Raw genomic sequence first — 17,534 nt, forward strand, 5'->3', positions numbered from 1 at the left:
TAACTCATATTATGTTATTAAAACAATAAAAATAAAATTTGATATACCGGAACAACTGTTAGGACAATCCAATTACACCCATGATTTCTTAAAAGTTAAACTCTCACATTAAAAGACAAGCTACAAGTCTATTCCCATTTTTAGCCATTCTAAAAGATATAAAATAAACTGAGGAGAGACCAACATTAAACATCAATTAACAAACCATACAAAATATTTAAAAATTCTTATTCTTAGATGTTGAATTAAAATATTTAAAATATTTATTGTAAACATTATAAATATTTTTAAAATACTATTTAAACTTGAGAGTCTGGAATTTTACTTTCCAAGGAAGTGTAAAGTGCAGATTATAATACAAAAATAACACACTGATTTTACCATTCAACACCAGAAGTAACTTAAAAGGCACACATTATACATTCAAGAAGAAAAAGGAAGAAGGATCTAGCAGACGCTAATGCTAAATAGTTTACAGATAGCACCAGATGAGCATTCTTCAGTATTACAACAGTACAATGGCAATATATGGCTTCTACTATTAGCAATGCATATTCTGTATAACAAACTGTGGGGGGTTTTCTCTTTTTGTGGTTTTCCAGCTTTTGCTCTTAAATCATCTAGTACCTATTACACAAGTACATTTTAGCAGAACCATTGTACCATGCAAAACAAATAAGATCTTTTATTCACTGAATTAAATGCTTCCTTGAAGGAAAGTGTCGGTACTACACTAATCATTGGTTTCACGAATACATTTTAAGAGTGAATACAATACAAAAGGAAGTCTCACCTTCACACACACACACAACTTCCTGTTAACGTTCAGTTTCTAACAAAACATTAATTAATAGACTATCAATAAAATACCTTTCTTAGGCCTTAAACTGTATTATCAAAAACCAAACATTACAATAACAATAGTGACTAAGATATTTAATATAGTTAACATAAATTGAACTTTAATGTGATTCTTTAAAATTTAAGTATAATTTTAATCATTTAGAATTTTTCCCAAGGCAAATATAACTTGTCTACACTAGAATACATAAACAATAACCCAGATTATGCTGCCCTGGAAAGTTCATAGAAGTACATTTAACAGTTTATTACAAATGGTAAGCAACTAATCACCGAATATTTGTAATGCTGAGTTGTATCCTTTAAATTACTTAATCACATTCTATTTCTCTCCCACTAGCTAACTTTTCTATGTGCCCAGACAGTTCTGAATTTTTACAATGTGGACTGCTGTATGTCCACTGAGAGTTTAAAATAGTTTTTGATTTTTGGTATTCAGAACACCCATTGCAACAGCAATTATGATGATCCAAGGTTTTGTTGATTCTGCTCTTGAAATGCACTCCCCTCAAAGAGATGGCAGCATGTGAGACACCCCCCCACCCCCGCTGTGACCAAGTAATGATCCCACCCTTTCTGGGTTGATTACAGCTTCCTTCTGAAAACTGATCAGTGATCAACCTTTGCTCGCAACACATTCACATAACCAGTAGTGGTTCACTAATGCAATAATTTTCAACTGGCTGAGAAACTCTGCCAAAAATCAAGAGGAGTCATAGAGCCAGAGACTGTGGGAACCACCAAAGTGGTTTCCAGCAATTGAGAGCAGGGTGTGATATTTCACTCACTCACCCAGTCCTCTTAAGAGTTGTAGGAACTGATAAAGAGGGATACATCTTTCCTTCAGGAAATGTGTGCTCTTATAGTGCCTTGCAAAAAAACAGGGAGTTTCAGGTTCTTAGGGTTGTAGATAGAAGGTTCAGAAGTGGGGTTTCTCAGAAATATGTCCATGATTCCCAAAGATTATATCTGAGACTTATAAATGATAGGGCTCTTCATGATCAAATTACTGAAAATACCTGCATTTTAAAATTACCCACAATTCTGAGTTATTGCTAGGCAACAAAAAAAGGATCTAGATAAAACAATCAACCAAAATTAATGAGAGAAAAAGAACAGTGACAAGTGGAGGAAAGAAAGACCTACTGCCTGAGCAAACATTTCTGCTCCCCGAAGACTCAAGAAGGAAAGGAAAAGTAGCCAGAGAGCAACTGCTGTGCCATTTCACCAGGTCACCTGTATAAGTACATAAAATTGTTCTGCTTTACATATGAGACCCCCCAAATGCATTACAAATCTAACTATTATCAAGATTATCCTCTCATTTTATTCTGATACACCATTTCCAGAATTCTGATCTATTTTTAACCTCTGAACTTAGATTTGAGAGCGATAGAAAAAAATATTTGTTTTTTTTTTTAAGTGAGGCTTTTCTTGTTCAAATTTTCAGTGAAATAAATTGGAAAAATTCATTTTTCTATTGAGGAAAGGAAGGCGTATACTCACAAACTTCTACATAAAACAACAGTAAAAGAGACATTTGAGCACCCCTAAAGGGTGGCAGCAGAAGCCCAAGCAATTTGGGTGGAACTAGAAGTTGCAAGAACATGGAGCCCCTGTCCTTTCAAGCTTCCCAACTCCAAAGGAAAGCTGGCCACTGACCTTATGACTAATCAGTTGGGTGTAACTTCATAAGCAAATAGCTCAAGGAAAGAACAGCTAACCAAACATTTAAGTTTTAAAATTTCAGGAATAAGAATTATTTAACTTAAAGTCTTTAAGTTCACTCTTACCTCACAAATATCAGGTCATATCCTTCAAATAATTTTTATTTTTAAAGTGCTTAAACTACAAAGGCCTCAAAAATGGCCTAGTAATACTCTCACTTAAGTATATCTGTTACAAAATTATAACTTATTTAAAATCTAACATTCAAGTTTGAAACAAATGGGTGAAATTCAGAATTAACGCTGACACTTCACCCTTAATCAGCACTCTTACATCTTGGTAAACCATGAGTCAGTAGTACTGTTTGATCCATAGGATTAAAGTGGGACACCCTAGATTAGAAGTATCTAGCTAAAGTGCCTTTATTCTCAAAGTTCTTACTTGTTCCCTATTAAACTAGACCAACAATAAGTAGTAAATATACTCCTCTGAGAAAAGAATGGCCCCATATTTATATTAATTATATATTAATCCAGTTAAAATAAAAGTTAATGGCTGAAGCTAGCATAAAATACCGAAATTTCAAAACATATTTAAACAGAATAGATGATATTACCAAGCCACTTCAAAAACAATACATTAATACTCATTTAAAAAAACCAAATATACTTATTGAAACTAATATTCTCAATTATTTTGGTCATGAATTTCTGAAATTTTTTACTAATACGTATATGAATTTAAAACAAAGTAGTAATTCATATACTCAAATTCATGAAACTGGAGACCCAATTATTACTCTTCTCTTTGTGAAGAATGTCTAATTAGGATGTGTTCATCAAAGAAAGGAATCTGATTAGCAACATTTCTTCCTTTTCCTGACATCTTGACTCAAAGGTGAAAATTACTCAAAATGAGACGTGAGCTGATCCGGAGTTGAGGTTTCTCTAACAAGTCTACTCTGCCATCAGGTTCATAAAATACTGCTCTAAATACTTACATTTATCCAACAGATACTGTATGATTGCTGGGGGCAAAAAAGTGAGACCTTTTCTCTATACCTTTTAAACTAACTCCACTCCCATTATGGACTTCTTAAACTACTAGTAAATTTTATTTTTAAACCTACAACTTATTTTTAGATCAGAGTACAGAACTCTTCATTCAGTAACCTTTTTCTAGGTATTTTCCATACTGACTTTTTATATGCCAAACACATGGTGATTTGTTTTTTTTCCCTGAACACAATTTATAGAAATTCCCTGAATAACAAAATGAAAACAACTCTGTTATATTCACTTGACAGCTAAAGAGAATTCCAAAATGAAAATGACTATTGTGCTGCTGTAAGGGTATAAAGATAGGTTATCATTCCATCCGCATCACTGGAATGTATATGGAAGACATCTGTACAGCAGATAACGAAGTCAGCAGCCAGAGCTGAACACAGCAAGTAAATGTGTACTGTAGTAGGAACAGTGACGGAGTTTTAAAGGCTCGGGAATTAGCCACTCCCAAGAATTCAGTAGGTACAATATATAACAACTCACAATTTACAAGTAAGTTATAAAATCTCTAGAGTATTAAGTCAGTTCGCTAAAGAACTATGAATCTTCCAGTTGTAAACTAATAAATTCCTGAATGCATTTCTTATACTGCATCTCAGTATGGTTATTAGTAGAATATTGACCTGGCTGTCCATAAAGTCCTTCTGATTCCCGCATCTCTTCATTCATTCTTGCTAAACGTAACCTAAAATTAAAGGAAAGGATTTTTAGATGAAGTATGTAGTATAAATATTCATTAACTAGTGAATTGTATAAACAGGTAAAAACATACACTGATATAATTTTTTTCTTTTCCCAGTATTTGCCACTAAAATAGATGCAGATTTAGTTTTAAGTTTTCTTTATACAATCCTCATGAGAGAAGACAATAAAAGATTTATTTTTTTCTCTTTAAAAATTTTATTTTTAAGTACATCTCTATGCCCAACATGGGGCTCAAGCTCACAACCCCAAGATCAAGAGTTGCATGCTCTACTGACTGAGCCAGCCAGGAGCCCTGACAATAAAGGATTTCTAACAAGTCCATTGCAGCTCTGTTTAAGCAGGACCCTTGCAGCATGTCCAATAGCTTACTTCCTCCAGACTCCAGAGACTACCTAGCTTTGACAGCAAACTGCCACACTTTAACCGCCAACTGCTGAAAGAACTGCTTCTACAGTATGGAATGGCATATCGTACCATATAAGTTCATTCTGGTTCACCCTGAGGGGAGGTAGTTCCAGACATGTATATCGCATGTGTTAGTCTGAATAGTGTAAATACATTCTGGTGTATTAAATGACCACAGGTTACCAAGATTTCCCCAAGGTTACCATTTGGTTATACATTCTTTTTTGGGCTATTCATCCTGGCAGCAGGAAGACACATAGCAGTGGATTAAGAAGACAAGAATTTCCTCCCATTTTCTTACTAACTTTAAGCAACATTTTGAAAGGGGCAAATGTTGCCCTTGGTGCACCTCTCCCACTTTGTACTATTTGTGCTATTTGCCTGTGCTTTCGGCCACCAAAAACTCACTGCCCAATGAGAGCTCCATCACCCTCTACTGACATGCACTCTCAGGCACCTGCAGCATCTGACATGAGCTTTCCCTCTTTTCAGAATACCACCATTCCATTCCCTTCCATCTCTTCACAACCACTGCGTGACTTAATAGTGCCTTAAGTCAGTCCTCTTTGATATTTGAACTTTTCAGAGGACACTTATTTTAAAAAATTATTGAGTGAAACTGAAGTCCTCACACAAAGTAAAGTGAGAAAATTTAGACAATTTGGGAACAGATATTTTTGAGGAAAAGGGGGCATTATTTTTTTAAAGATTTATTTATTTATTAGAGAAAGAGAGCGAGCATGAGGGGGAGGCAGAGGGAGAGAGAAACTTTATCAGACTCCCCACTGAGCTCAGAGCCCAATGTGGGGCCTGAGATTATGACCTGGCCAAAACCAAGAGTCAGACACTTAACTGACTATGCCACCCAGGGGCCCCAAAAGGGGCCATTAATATAAGAATTTCTTTCTCTATTCTATCCCTATCTTTTCTTTAATAACTTAACTTTATCCAATGGTGAATCTATAATGATTTAAAAGTTCTAAATTTTCCTACAATAGCCTTCAAAATTGTAATAACCTCTCCAGTGGGGAAAGGACATTGAGTGCAGAGAAAGCATGTTTTACTGTGTGTCTTAATTCGGCAGGGGCCAGGGAGGAGGGATATATGACAAGGCAAGACTTCTCAGCGGCAGCTCAGTTGTTTAAGGCAGTCGGGAGAGTTTCTCTTTGTAAGTGACTGAGATTCAGTAGTGTGAATGGAACTCCCTCTACCCATGTAACAGGGGATTGACAATTCTGGCCTTCTCTCAACCCAGAATAGAATGAGTAAGTGACTTCATACAACGTACTTCCTACGTAACAATAAGGTGTAGGTGACGATCACATTTCTAGGTTCCGGTGTAAACAAACAATTTTGATCTAAGATGAAAATCAAATTAAGATCTCAAAGCTCTTTAACAGATCATATTCAATCATGTTCACACATTAAAAAACTATTTTTATCTTACAATAGAATATTCATGTGAATAATTCCTTAAAAAAATAAGCACAAACAGATCCTGAGTATCACTGCCCAAAGGCGACGCAACCGCAAAAGTGACTTAACACCAATGCAGCTGTCCCCCCACTTATAATCCTCTAACTCTTCAGGTAGAATAAATGAGATTCTTGAGTAGAATAACGGCCTGTTACTGTACCACTCCAACCCCTGCCCTAGTACTGTAGTGAGAATTAAAGAATCCATTTTAGAGAAGCCATTGGTTTTGTGTTCTTACCAGTCAGGCAGTATAAAAGAAGTGGCTAAGAACATGGGTTTTAGAGCCAAAATTCTTTGTTTCAAATCCCCATTCCACCAGTCACCAGTTTCTCAAATTATCTGTGGCACAGCTTCCTTATAAAAGGAGGCTAATAACAATAATATCTTCCTCATAGGGTTGTTATGAGAACCTAATAAGTTCATGTGTGTAAAGCGCTTAATCTGTATAATGTGTCTAGAGAGGTTCATGGCACAATAAACAATCGATCAAGTTTATAGTTCATACCAATGCATGAAACTATGTTAAAAACCTGTACAAGTAATAAATTGTATGAGAAATAATCAAGAAAAAAAAAAAAACTTACAAGGTCACGATATCAGCATTGGCTGCTTCCACAGCGATAGTCAAAGGGTCTTTCCCTTCTTCATCAGTGGCATGTTGATTGGCACCTCGTTTTAGAAATAAACATACCTGCCTGTTTAAGAAAACAGCATTTTTGAGACATTGCCAATAAGGAAAAAAAAATAGTATTCACCTTAAAAAAATAAAAAGCACTATCTAAAGAAATAACATTTTCATTGGGAAATTCTTGACTCATTCTACAGCTATTTACTGAACACTGGCTGTAATATAAATATTTACCATAATCAGCATTTTACAAATCTCAAGATTACATTTTAACTTGGTGCTATGTAGCAAAGTGGGATGTATAAATTATGGTCCCTACCCTCAAATAGTATCAGAAAAAGATGTACACATATATCCATAAACTTAAAACAGAAATCACTCAAGGTCATTATTTGGGAAAGATGGAATCTGAGGCAATGTTAACATCATATCAACAATAATTCAACAGCAAAGAGTGGAAGGTAATCCTCCCACTGGACTCCACAAATATTCATAACTTGAAGAAACTGACAAAAATGAAAAAATAGGATAGAATGAGTAAATGGAGTCTATGAAGTAAAATAGGAAGAGTGGTTAAGAAGAAAATACAAAAAAATGAATTAAATACGAACATTTTTAAGTTATACAAAAGTTTTTATGATGAAGTTATTGAACTCCATCTCTTTGCTGACAAAAGTAAGCTTTGATAAAAATAGAAAACGTTTTTAAAAAAATATAAGATGCTTTAAATAAACTTAAAAAAGAACAGTGTCTTGCTTGTTGGGGTAATAAGAATTGGATATCCTGAGATATTTTATTTAAAAACAATCATCTATGACACAGACTTTTCATTTAAGGTCAACATTTTGACTTCATTTGTACCTGCTATTAGAAAATCCATTTTTATGGCTTTATTGTTCTGTGAGTCTAAATATTGCTTCAGACACCTCAACAGCAATAGCACAGACTAAGAATTTATTTTTTTTAATGATTTTTTATTATATTATGTTAGTCACCATACAGTACATCCCCGGTTTCTGATGTAAAGCTCGATGATTTGTTAGTTGTGTATAACACCCAGTGCACCCTGCAATACGTGCCCTCCTTACTACCCATCACCAGCCTATCCCATTTCCCCACCCCCCTCCCCTCTGAAGCCCTCAGTTTGTTTCTCATAGTCCATAGTCTCTCATGCTTCATTCCCCCTTCTGATTACCCCCCCTTTAAAATTAGACTTTAGCTATCCTGTGGGAAAACTCAAAGTCCAAAATTACAAAACTCTCCCCAAATGTGTGTGCTACACACACAATGTATGTGAACACCATAAATACAAACACAGACTTAGTTATCTGACAAAAGCACCATAATTTCAGTAACAGTTTTAAATACTAGAACTGATCTATATAAATGGCACGTAAAGTTCAAAACAGGCTTTGCAACTTTCTTAACTGAAAAGTAACAGTAGCTTTTTTCTGCATGAGATTTTTAAAATTTCAAATTCCATCATGACAATAAAAGTCATAGGAAAGTATCATTTTATAAACTCTTCCCAATGGCCTTCGCCTGAGAAAAAGCAAAACATCATTTCAAAATAATTTTTCAAATAAAATCTACTTAAATATGAAAGCACGACAGTTTACCCTGTGTGTCCCAAGACAGTGGCATGGTGCAGTGGGCCGCGCCCCTGCACATCTCTCTGGTTCACATTAGCACCATTCTGGAGGAGAAACTCGCAGGTCACCAAAGAACCCTTAGAGGAAAACAGAAAAAAACAATGTACAAAAAAGCAAACAATAACATTATTTCTATTAAAAACAGGCATTTACTCTGATAGCCTTTCTGTTTCCTTTTCCCCAAAAGAGAAAATACTCCCCAGTAAGAGCAGAAAAATGATAAATTATATTATTTTCTTCCCAAGAATGACTTCAATAGGGATTTAATTTGCAGTTTGTGATCTAGCAAAAGACACTACATTCATCACCAGAATTCTCTTCCAGTGAGAAAAAAAAATTGAACTTACATAATCAAAGTATGCTCAGAAATCACTACCAGCTCTCAAACCCACCTCTTAAAGCAAAAAATAATGCTAAAGTTATGTTCACAATGAATTATAATTTTTTATGTTTTACAATGTATGAATCCATACCCCTAATACGGCCTGAATAAGTGGTGTTGCTTTATTTTCCTCTGAATTAGCCCAGTTCACATCTGCACCATGAGCCAAAGCCTCAGCCATTTTAGGAAGATTTTTCTCATACGAAGCCCTATAAAGCTGGAGTCCTGGGTTAAAATGCTTAGAGTCGAGAAACACAGAAGAATCTTGCCTTTCTCCCTCTGAAAAGCAAACACAAATACATCGATAAAAATGAGCATGGCGGGCGAGAATGGGAAGGTGTCGTTTCTTAGGTACAGGAAACTTTTCTTAGTTGTTGTAAGGCGAAGAGAGCTCTGTGGCTGGATAGTGGTGACAACAGCAAAAGGATCAATGCCACACAACTGTCCATTTAAAAATAGTGACGATGGTAAATTTTCTGTTATGTATACCTTACCATAATTCAAAAAATAAAAATGAACTCTTAGAATGTACCACAATGTAAAAGATGTAAAAGAAACTGCTAATTTAACAAAATGAACGAATGGGTGATTTTCATAAAAATATGTTATTTCCAACAGACTGATCACGCCCCAAACAAACTTCTTCTCTTATAAGGACGCCGAATGGTATGCTAGACCTTTGTTGTCCTGCCAGGATTCAATGGGAAGTTAATTACCCTGTACTAGATTAAAATTAGGTATATTCCTATAGGCCTGGATTTAAGGACTTACAAGAGCTGGTAAAAAATTCCTGAAGAATTTTACTACCAGACCAAGCCTCACTTTATTCCTAGGATGGTCCAATACCACCACAATCTACAGTATAAATAATTCAAGTAATTCAAAAAAATGCTCACTACCCTGGGCATTCTGCAAGGTCAAAATCATGGAAATCAGGGAGGAGAGAATATAGGGAGAAAGCACAGGTCAGAAGAAAAATATAATGCAGAGGGAGTTGCTAATCTCTTTCTCCTGATAAAGCAGCCATAAAAAAAGAGAAAGAGTAATAAGACATGGTTCATGTGGATTAAAAAGTATCCTTAGCGACTGACTAGGCACGTTTAGCACGTATCATGAGGCTTAGAAGAATGTACAGCTAGAAGAGACTTTCAAATATGAAAAGAAATAGCTGCTTTCTCATTTTACAACACCTTCTAAAAGGCTAAGCTCTTTCTTTAGAATTTATTTAATCAAGACTAAGCACAAAGCACATGCAAACAATACCAGTTAACATTGAATTTCACCAAAACTCACCGGGCTCATATAAACTATTGGCAGACACTGTGGAGGGTAAAGATTCTCTTCCATCATCAGAGCTCTGCTGGATTCCACTATCATTACTTTTGACTGTTTTAAAGAAAAATCAGCTAGTGATTAAAGTTCATGCCATTCAGAAAACAATCTACCACAAGCAACAAGGTTTTAAAACGAGCTCTGATATGTCAACATGAACTTGGCCACCACCACATTTAACACAATTTTAATCCTTTCAAACATGTAGCTTATCAAAATATGAATCAATCACAAAGCCTGAAAATAGACTTATCTTCAGAGTCGCAACACATCTCATTATCCCGTAATATGGCAGGCGTGGTGAAGAGCTTAATTTATTGTATGACTGCAAGTAATGTGTAATTCTAAGACAATGGGTAACATCTAGAGAAATGGCCACACCGCACAATGACCACTGGCACAGACTTGGAATGCTCCACAAGAGTAGTACTTACTACTACGTAGTTTTGAAGAAGTATCAAAGTAGGAGAAGAGTGAATCTAGCTCATCAGGACAGAACAGAGACTCCCGCCTGGCCTCGTCGCTATTTACAGCAACCACTGGGGACATGCAAGTTAGCAAAGCACAAAGCAGGCCATAAGAAGGGAAAAGGGCAGGAAAAAACGTTACTGGGAAAAATTTAGGAGGAAAAAAATAGGAAGGATATTAGGTGGTTAATCAGATATTTAGGGCTTGTTGCCATGATAGATTTATAATTCCCATCTCCCCTTGCATTTTAAGCAGTTTTATTCTTTAGAATATACACATTACCAAGAAATGTGAATTACCAAGACACTATTTAACTGTTTTAAAGCCACAGAAATCCAATTGTTCCTGAGAATATGTAGAAGGAAACAGGTCTTGAGCATTTAGATAATCTACAATGGCTACTAATTCAGAGATTAAGAAAGTGACTCAGTTTAAGACAATATTTCTATACACAACAAATAAGCTATAATACCTGAACTTTGGGGAGGTACTCTGACTTGGTCACCTGGCCCAAGTTTAGAAATGCTCAGCCTCTTTTCTTCACAACTTTTGGAGACAATCCTTTTTTCCTGCTCAGGAGGTGATGATGATATAGAATATTTATCCACAAATTTTCTTTCCACATATTTTGCTTTGATATATGCCTCTTTCTCCTGTCTGGTATACATAAAAATGTCATGATGTTCTGCTTAATCTCTTAGTATGGCTAATACTGAAAAGAAGCCATTACATACCGAATATTTCCCAAAAAGTCACTAAATGTATTACTAGTTAAAACTAAATTTGTGATATTATGCAACATATTTCCCTTCCACATATTTAATAAACTATGATCTCATGTTCAAATGAAATACAAGTAGCAAACTAACTGAACAATCACAAGAATTAACACGGCACTCTTATTCTCTTAATTTCTGGGCTCATTCATTTCTATACATATTCCCTTGTGCTTTTTACAAAATGGAAAACATTACCAAGAAAACTACAAAAATTTATAGAAATTAATTTCATTTTATTCCAATAGATAGCATCAAGAGATGAATTATCACTATTGTCAGTCATAATTTTTCCTAAGATAACTACTTTAAAACAACATAGCACTACTAATTAAAGGGGAAGAAAAAATGTCACATTTTAAACTTTTCTGATACAATCATAAAATGCCAAGTCTGTTCTATACTTTTTCTTACTTATATCCTTTTAAAATAGCTAAATCTTTGGCTAAAATAGATATTTCAAGGTCTGAAAGAACTTGGCCACGCTTTACAAATAATCTCACTTAAGTGATATTAGCGCAGACAGCAATAACTTTAAAATAATATTGATTATACATAGGGAAGCCTGTGTGGCTCAGTCGGTTGAACATCTGCCTTTGGCTCAGGTCATGATCCTGGGGTCCTGGGATCCAAGCCAGTGTCAGGTTTCCTGCTCAGCGGGGAGCCTGATTCTTCTTCTCCCTCTGCCCCTACCCGCGCCCCCCCCCACCCCCCATCCCCGCTTGGGCATTCTCTCTCTCACCCTTGAATAAATAAATAAAAACTTTCAAAAAAATATTGATTATACATAAAGATTTAGTCGAACATAAAATCCCAACACAGGATTATGGCAAGTAAAATTTTAATGCTAAAAGTAAGGAATCATAAAGACTAAAAGCAACATCAACAACAAAAATTAATTATGTACCTTGAGGGCACTCTTAGCTGCTTCATTCACTGAGCCTCCATATACAGAATTGGAAGTATAATTTCAAACAGCAATTAAGTACTCTCCCCTACCAGAAGCTACCCTTTCATCTTCAATTCTTTAACATCATAATGCCATGTATAAAGTACATGATTAACAGATATATATTTTTTTTCTTTTTGGGGGGAGAGAGAGAAAGAGCACGAGCATGGTAGGAGGGCAGTAAGAGGAAGAGAATCTTAAGCAGGCTCCATGCCTAGTGCAGAGCCAGAACCAGGGCTTGATCCCTGACCCCTGAGACCATGACCTGAGCCGAAATCAAGAGCTGGACACTCAACTGACTGAGCCACCCAGGGACCCCTTAACAGATATTTACTGAACGAAGTCAAACAATGTAAAACTATTCATTCATTGTTGATAATAGAAAATTGATCCTTAGAGACATTAATGAACAGATTATCTCTTTATAAAGGCCTGCCAATAACAGAAGTGGTCTACTTTATCTGCTAAGAGCTTTTACATTCTATGTAAAGACTTTTTAATATTTAAGATTCTCATCTGGAGCCTACAGTTGATTACCTAATCAATAAAAAATAATTATCTAATACCTACCCAAGAAATAGATAGCCATATTTTAACAGTCTCTTCTAAACAGTCTGTCTCAATATTACATATCAATTATAGTGAAATAAAATCATAGCTATATTCCTGCTCACAAAAAAAAAAAAAAAAAAAGTAATACATGGAGACAACTGAAATAATACCTTTGTCCTGGTTGTGGTTTCTTTATTCCCATTTTTTCCACTTTAGCTTCATAAACTCGATTTATAACATCATTTCCCAACTCACACATAAGCTGTTTTGGCAGGAAAAAAGAAAAATAAGCTACAAATTCCTAAAAATACTATAAAAATACTATAAAATACTATAAAAGTCCTTAAAGCAAGTACAATGAACTCATTTCTTTTGCATACTCTGCCAATGCTCATCCCACAAAGATGTTTAAAGTTAACACAAATTAAGACAAGGACCAAGAGCAATATCATCATTTTTCGATTAACAGAATACCTCCCCCTAGAAGACTACCACTCTTCCAAGAAAGGGTTTCTCCTGACTCACCTTCCCTCAACTATGGCTAGCACAATGCTGTATATTATTCACAATGCTTGGTAAATTAAATGAAAAAAGGCCAAACGGGTTCAGTTTTAAAATGGAAGTAAACTATTTTCTCCTTATATTTTATATATATGAGTTTCAAAATATTTTGTTTAAAACTTGTGGTTATATTTTTTAATGTACCAGACAACTGTGTTTCAACCTAATTTTAAAAATTATATCTATGAAGTTCATAGCTAAAAAAATTGATGCCAAAAAATTAGCTCTCTACCTCTTATCCCCCACTTTCTTCTCCTTTGAATTTATAACAATTAATAGAATCTATCTAAATAGGGCTCTACCTCAGGAGCCAACTTATCACTTTCATCCAGATGTTTACACAGTAATTCCACAAAACAAATGTTTACGTAAGTGAGAGGATTACTAGTTTACAGATTGAAATAAAAATACATTAAGAATATAATTTCACACAGAAATAAATGCAAAGTATACTATAATCTTTAAACTAATACATATTTTTTTATAATATGGTAAACTAAATGGTGGGAATTAAAAGGAATATATTACTAACCAATATGAGTTTTATAAATCTTACGAGAAACTGAGTTATGGTCTAAAATGATTAATGACATTTTCATAGATATGAAGGATTCATCCTTACACAAGGCGAAAAGATGTCTTAGTTTGATGACTACTACCCTGAGAAATGTAAATCTGCAAATGGTCCTATGCTAAAATGGCCCAATGATAACAACATGCTATCCCAATCCATTCTGGGGCACGCTAATATGTCTGTTATACCTTTAACAAAAATTTATATAAATATAAAAGATTAAAATTAAGGCACAGAATTGAAGGTTTTTTTAAGAAAACATAAAAATGTAGGAATGCTGTTTTCCTTAAAAGATGAAGTGACTTGCAATTAAAAGTGCTACATAAACTTAGCAATTTAAAAAACCCAATTACAAAAATACCAGATTTGTCAAAACAGCCTCAGATGTGTTCTAATAAAATTTAGTTTATTGTTAGTATTGAGAAACTCAAACATCTTATAAATCAAGATTCTAAAATCCTGATCTTTTATGTGAAAATCTGAAATATTTTTATGCAAGTATGTATTTTACCTTTAAAAGTTCAGGCTCCCAGGTGTCTAAAGTTAAAGATCGCACTTTTGAAAAATGAACTCCAAGACTCCTAAGAGGGAAAAGAAAAGACCATATTAATATATAAAGCTATCGAGTCTCTCTTTGCATATTATGCAAATTATTTCTAGTTTAATGGGACGTAGTTGCTAATACAGCCTTCAACATGTATGTAAATAAGGAGAGCTCTTCTGGCTAATAATAAATAGTAAAACAAAGTCCTCTAAGGCACTCCACAAACCAGAATTTTATTCACTCTACAAAAGTTACAAAGACACAAATGGCAGTCACATTAAGGCAAGTAGAAATGGGCCCTATAACCAATGGGACACAATAATTTACTATGTGTATTCATCCAAAAGAAGTCTCTCACCCTGCACAGGCCTACCCACCGGTGAATCCCCGAACACTCGATACACAGGGTGATGCCCAGGTTGATGCTGGCCCAGCGTGGATCTGCCAGACCACAGTCACAACAGCTGGCATTGCCAGGAATGCACTGGACTCGCTGCAGCGCACTTTCTCCTTTCAGTAATTTATCTTTTGACTCACTTCCAGAATCCAGGCTTCCTGTGGATGGAGATGATTTCTTATCCAGCTTCTAAAAGAATTAAGAATTATTTGTTTAAAAAAAAAAAGATTGCAATACTATGCTACACATTACCTGCTCCAAACAAAAGCTTCCAATCAATAAATTGAAGGCTTATTATGGGCCTAAGCCAGGCACTGTTCTAGGTATTACAGATTCAAGGATAAAAAGATGTAGTTTCCTCCATCAACTGGCATTTAGTCTTGTCAGAAGAAGCATAAACATTGGAAGATACATATATATTTATGTAAATAAGTATTTACATTTACATTTAATATAAATATATGTATATATAAAATAAATGACGCAATGAACACATGTACAAGATATGAGGGTGAGGAGAAAGGAAACACTTATTTAACATGCAAGATCAGAGACAGATGGAATAAACATGAGACTATTAAGACTCAAGGATAAAATTAATATTATTTTATACCAAGTTTTTCTGAAGTATTCAATGAACTGCAAGTTGTTTTGATTACTGCAGTGAAAAACTGGACTCGGTATGCTTCTTACAAAAGAATAAATCAATTACATAATTATATTCCCAGCAAGGGAAGGGAGAGACTGAGGAGGGAGAACAAAGCACTAGTGTGAGGTGCCGGAGCCTGAGGAGCGGCAGCAGGCAGCAAAGAAGGATGTTGGTTACATATAGGGGGACTGATCAGATAAGTAAACATGTTAAAAATAAAAGGGAGCCATTTATTTATATGGAAAGCGAGAGAATTAGAACAAACCCTGTTGTGTGTGCTTACAGCTGGAGATACAAGAGGCACACTAATGGTTTTCAATATGAACCGATATATAAAGAAATATAGCTGTAAACATGTCTACACGTATATACATAGATTCTTTTATCTTGGTTTCTAAAAGCCATTCACCAGCAAAAGGAACTAGGGCTCTTTGGAGAAACTGCTGATTTTAGCACTGGTGCAGAGAAAGTGCAAGATGAACCCAGAACATCTCATCATGCTAGAAAGGATGGCCTCAGATTGATGGGAGCATGTCAAAAGGATACTGAAGCCAGGGTTCCACTGGCCAAATTTGGGTCAATTTTTTAAAAGAATTTATTTATTTATTTGAGAGATAGGGAGCAGAGTGAGAGAGAGAGCACACGAGCATGGGGGAGAGACAGAGGGAGAGGGAGAGGGAGAAGCAGACTCCCTGCTGAGCAAGGAGCCCAAAGCGGTACTCAATCCGGGGACCCTGAGATCATGACCTGACCTGGAGGGGCAGACGCTTAACTGAGCCACCCAGGAGCCCAAACTTGGGTCAATTTGAAGAGCAAAACAAATAATGATAGTAATGGATTATAACACATTGAAAAAAATAGTGGCCTATACTGACATAATTAAATAACATTTAAAGCCTGATGAGGAACACAATATTCACATAGTCTCAAAGTACCTCCCTTACCAAATACTTACTACCTACAAAGGGAATATTATAATACAGAAGTCGAGCCAACACCACCTTAATCAAGTGATCAAAGTTAACATCACCAATAATGGGACAAATCAAAGTTATGTGCCACTTGAGTATGCACTGAGAACACAGCATCTTTTACGTAATATACCTGCCAAAGCCGCATAACCTTGCGAGTAAACATCAAACTCACACTGAAGGACATTTTACAAAATAACTCATTTGTTATCTTCAAAACTATCAAGGTCAAGAAGGTCAAAGTAAGACTGAGGGACTATTCCTGAGGGAAGGAAACTGAAGAGCCGTGACATCTAATGTTACCTGTGCTTCTGGACTGGATCTTTCTGCTATAAAGAACATTACTGGGACAACTGTTAAACTAAAAGATGTTTGGGAACTAAACTGTAGCCATGTATCAATGCTCATTTCCTGATTATGATGGCAGTACCGTGGTTTTATAAGAGAAATGTCCTAGGGTATGGGAAGTAACACTAAAATAATGGATGATGGGGCATCATGTTAGAAACTTACTCTGAAATAGTTGGGGGGGGTTTATTTGTACAATAATTGGAACTTGTCTATAAGTTTGAAATGATTTCAAAATTTTTAAAAAATCTGTTTTACTAGAACATGTTCAATAATGTGAATTTCCTCATAAGCAATTATCAGATAGGAAAAAGATGTCAATATAATACAGAAATCTTGTTGGCCCATTCCCAGTTTACAGAAACTAATGTTTCTGCACCAAATTAGAGAAGCTGAAAGCAAAGTACACTACACAGCAGAACCTGGGCTAGCCACCTCCAGGAACAAAGGAATAAACATGACACCCATCCCTTCCATTCTTTTTGGTTCATTTCGGCCATGTGCTTGGACTCAAAAGTGTGTGTTGAATTCATTCTCTCTGACCTTTATGTGTTTTGCCTTTGTCGCCA

At 35.3% G+C, this 17,534-nt stretch overlaps 1 protein-coding gene across 4 annotated transcripts in view; it reads right to left on the reverse strand.

Moving 5' to 3' along the window:
• Positions 1–17,534, reverse strand: part of ACAP2 (ArfGAP with coiled-coil, ankyrin repeat and PH domains 2) — a 140,104-nt gene that overhangs the window by 5,927 nt on the left and 116,643 nt on the right. For all 4 annotated transcript variants that reach the window (XM_026496160.4, XM_026496151.4, XM_057306536.1 and 1 more), the window contains 9 exons: positions 14,978–15,186; positions 14,568–14,637; positions 13,092–13,183; positions 11,117–11,301; positions 10,138–10,230; positions 8,936–9,123; positions 8,430–8,539; positions 6,767–6,877; positions 4,220–4,281 (listed from right to left, as the gene is read on the reverse strand). In XM_026496160.4, coding sequence (XP_026351945.1) covers positions 4,220–4,281; positions 6,767–6,877; positions 8,430–8,539; positions 8,936–9,123; positions 10,138–10,230; positions 11,117–11,301; positions 13,092–13,183; positions 14,568–14,637; positions 14,978–15,186 — 1,120 coding nt within the window. The remainder of the gene's footprint in view (positions 1–4,219; positions 4,282–6,766; positions 6,878–8,429; positions 8,540–8,935; positions 9,124–10,137; positions 10,231–11,116; positions 11,302–13,091; positions 13,184–14,567; positions 14,638–14,977; positions 15,187–17,534) is intronic.

Source organism: Ursus arctos, unplaced genomic scaffold (genome assembly GCF_023065955.2).
Source record: "Ursus arctos isolate Adak ecotype North America unplaced genomic scaffold, UrsArc2.0 scaffold_4, whole genome shotgun sequence".
NCBI classification, from domain to species: domain Eukaryota; kingdom Metazoa; phylum Chordata; class Mammalia; order Carnivora; family Ursidae; genus Ursus; species Ursus arctos.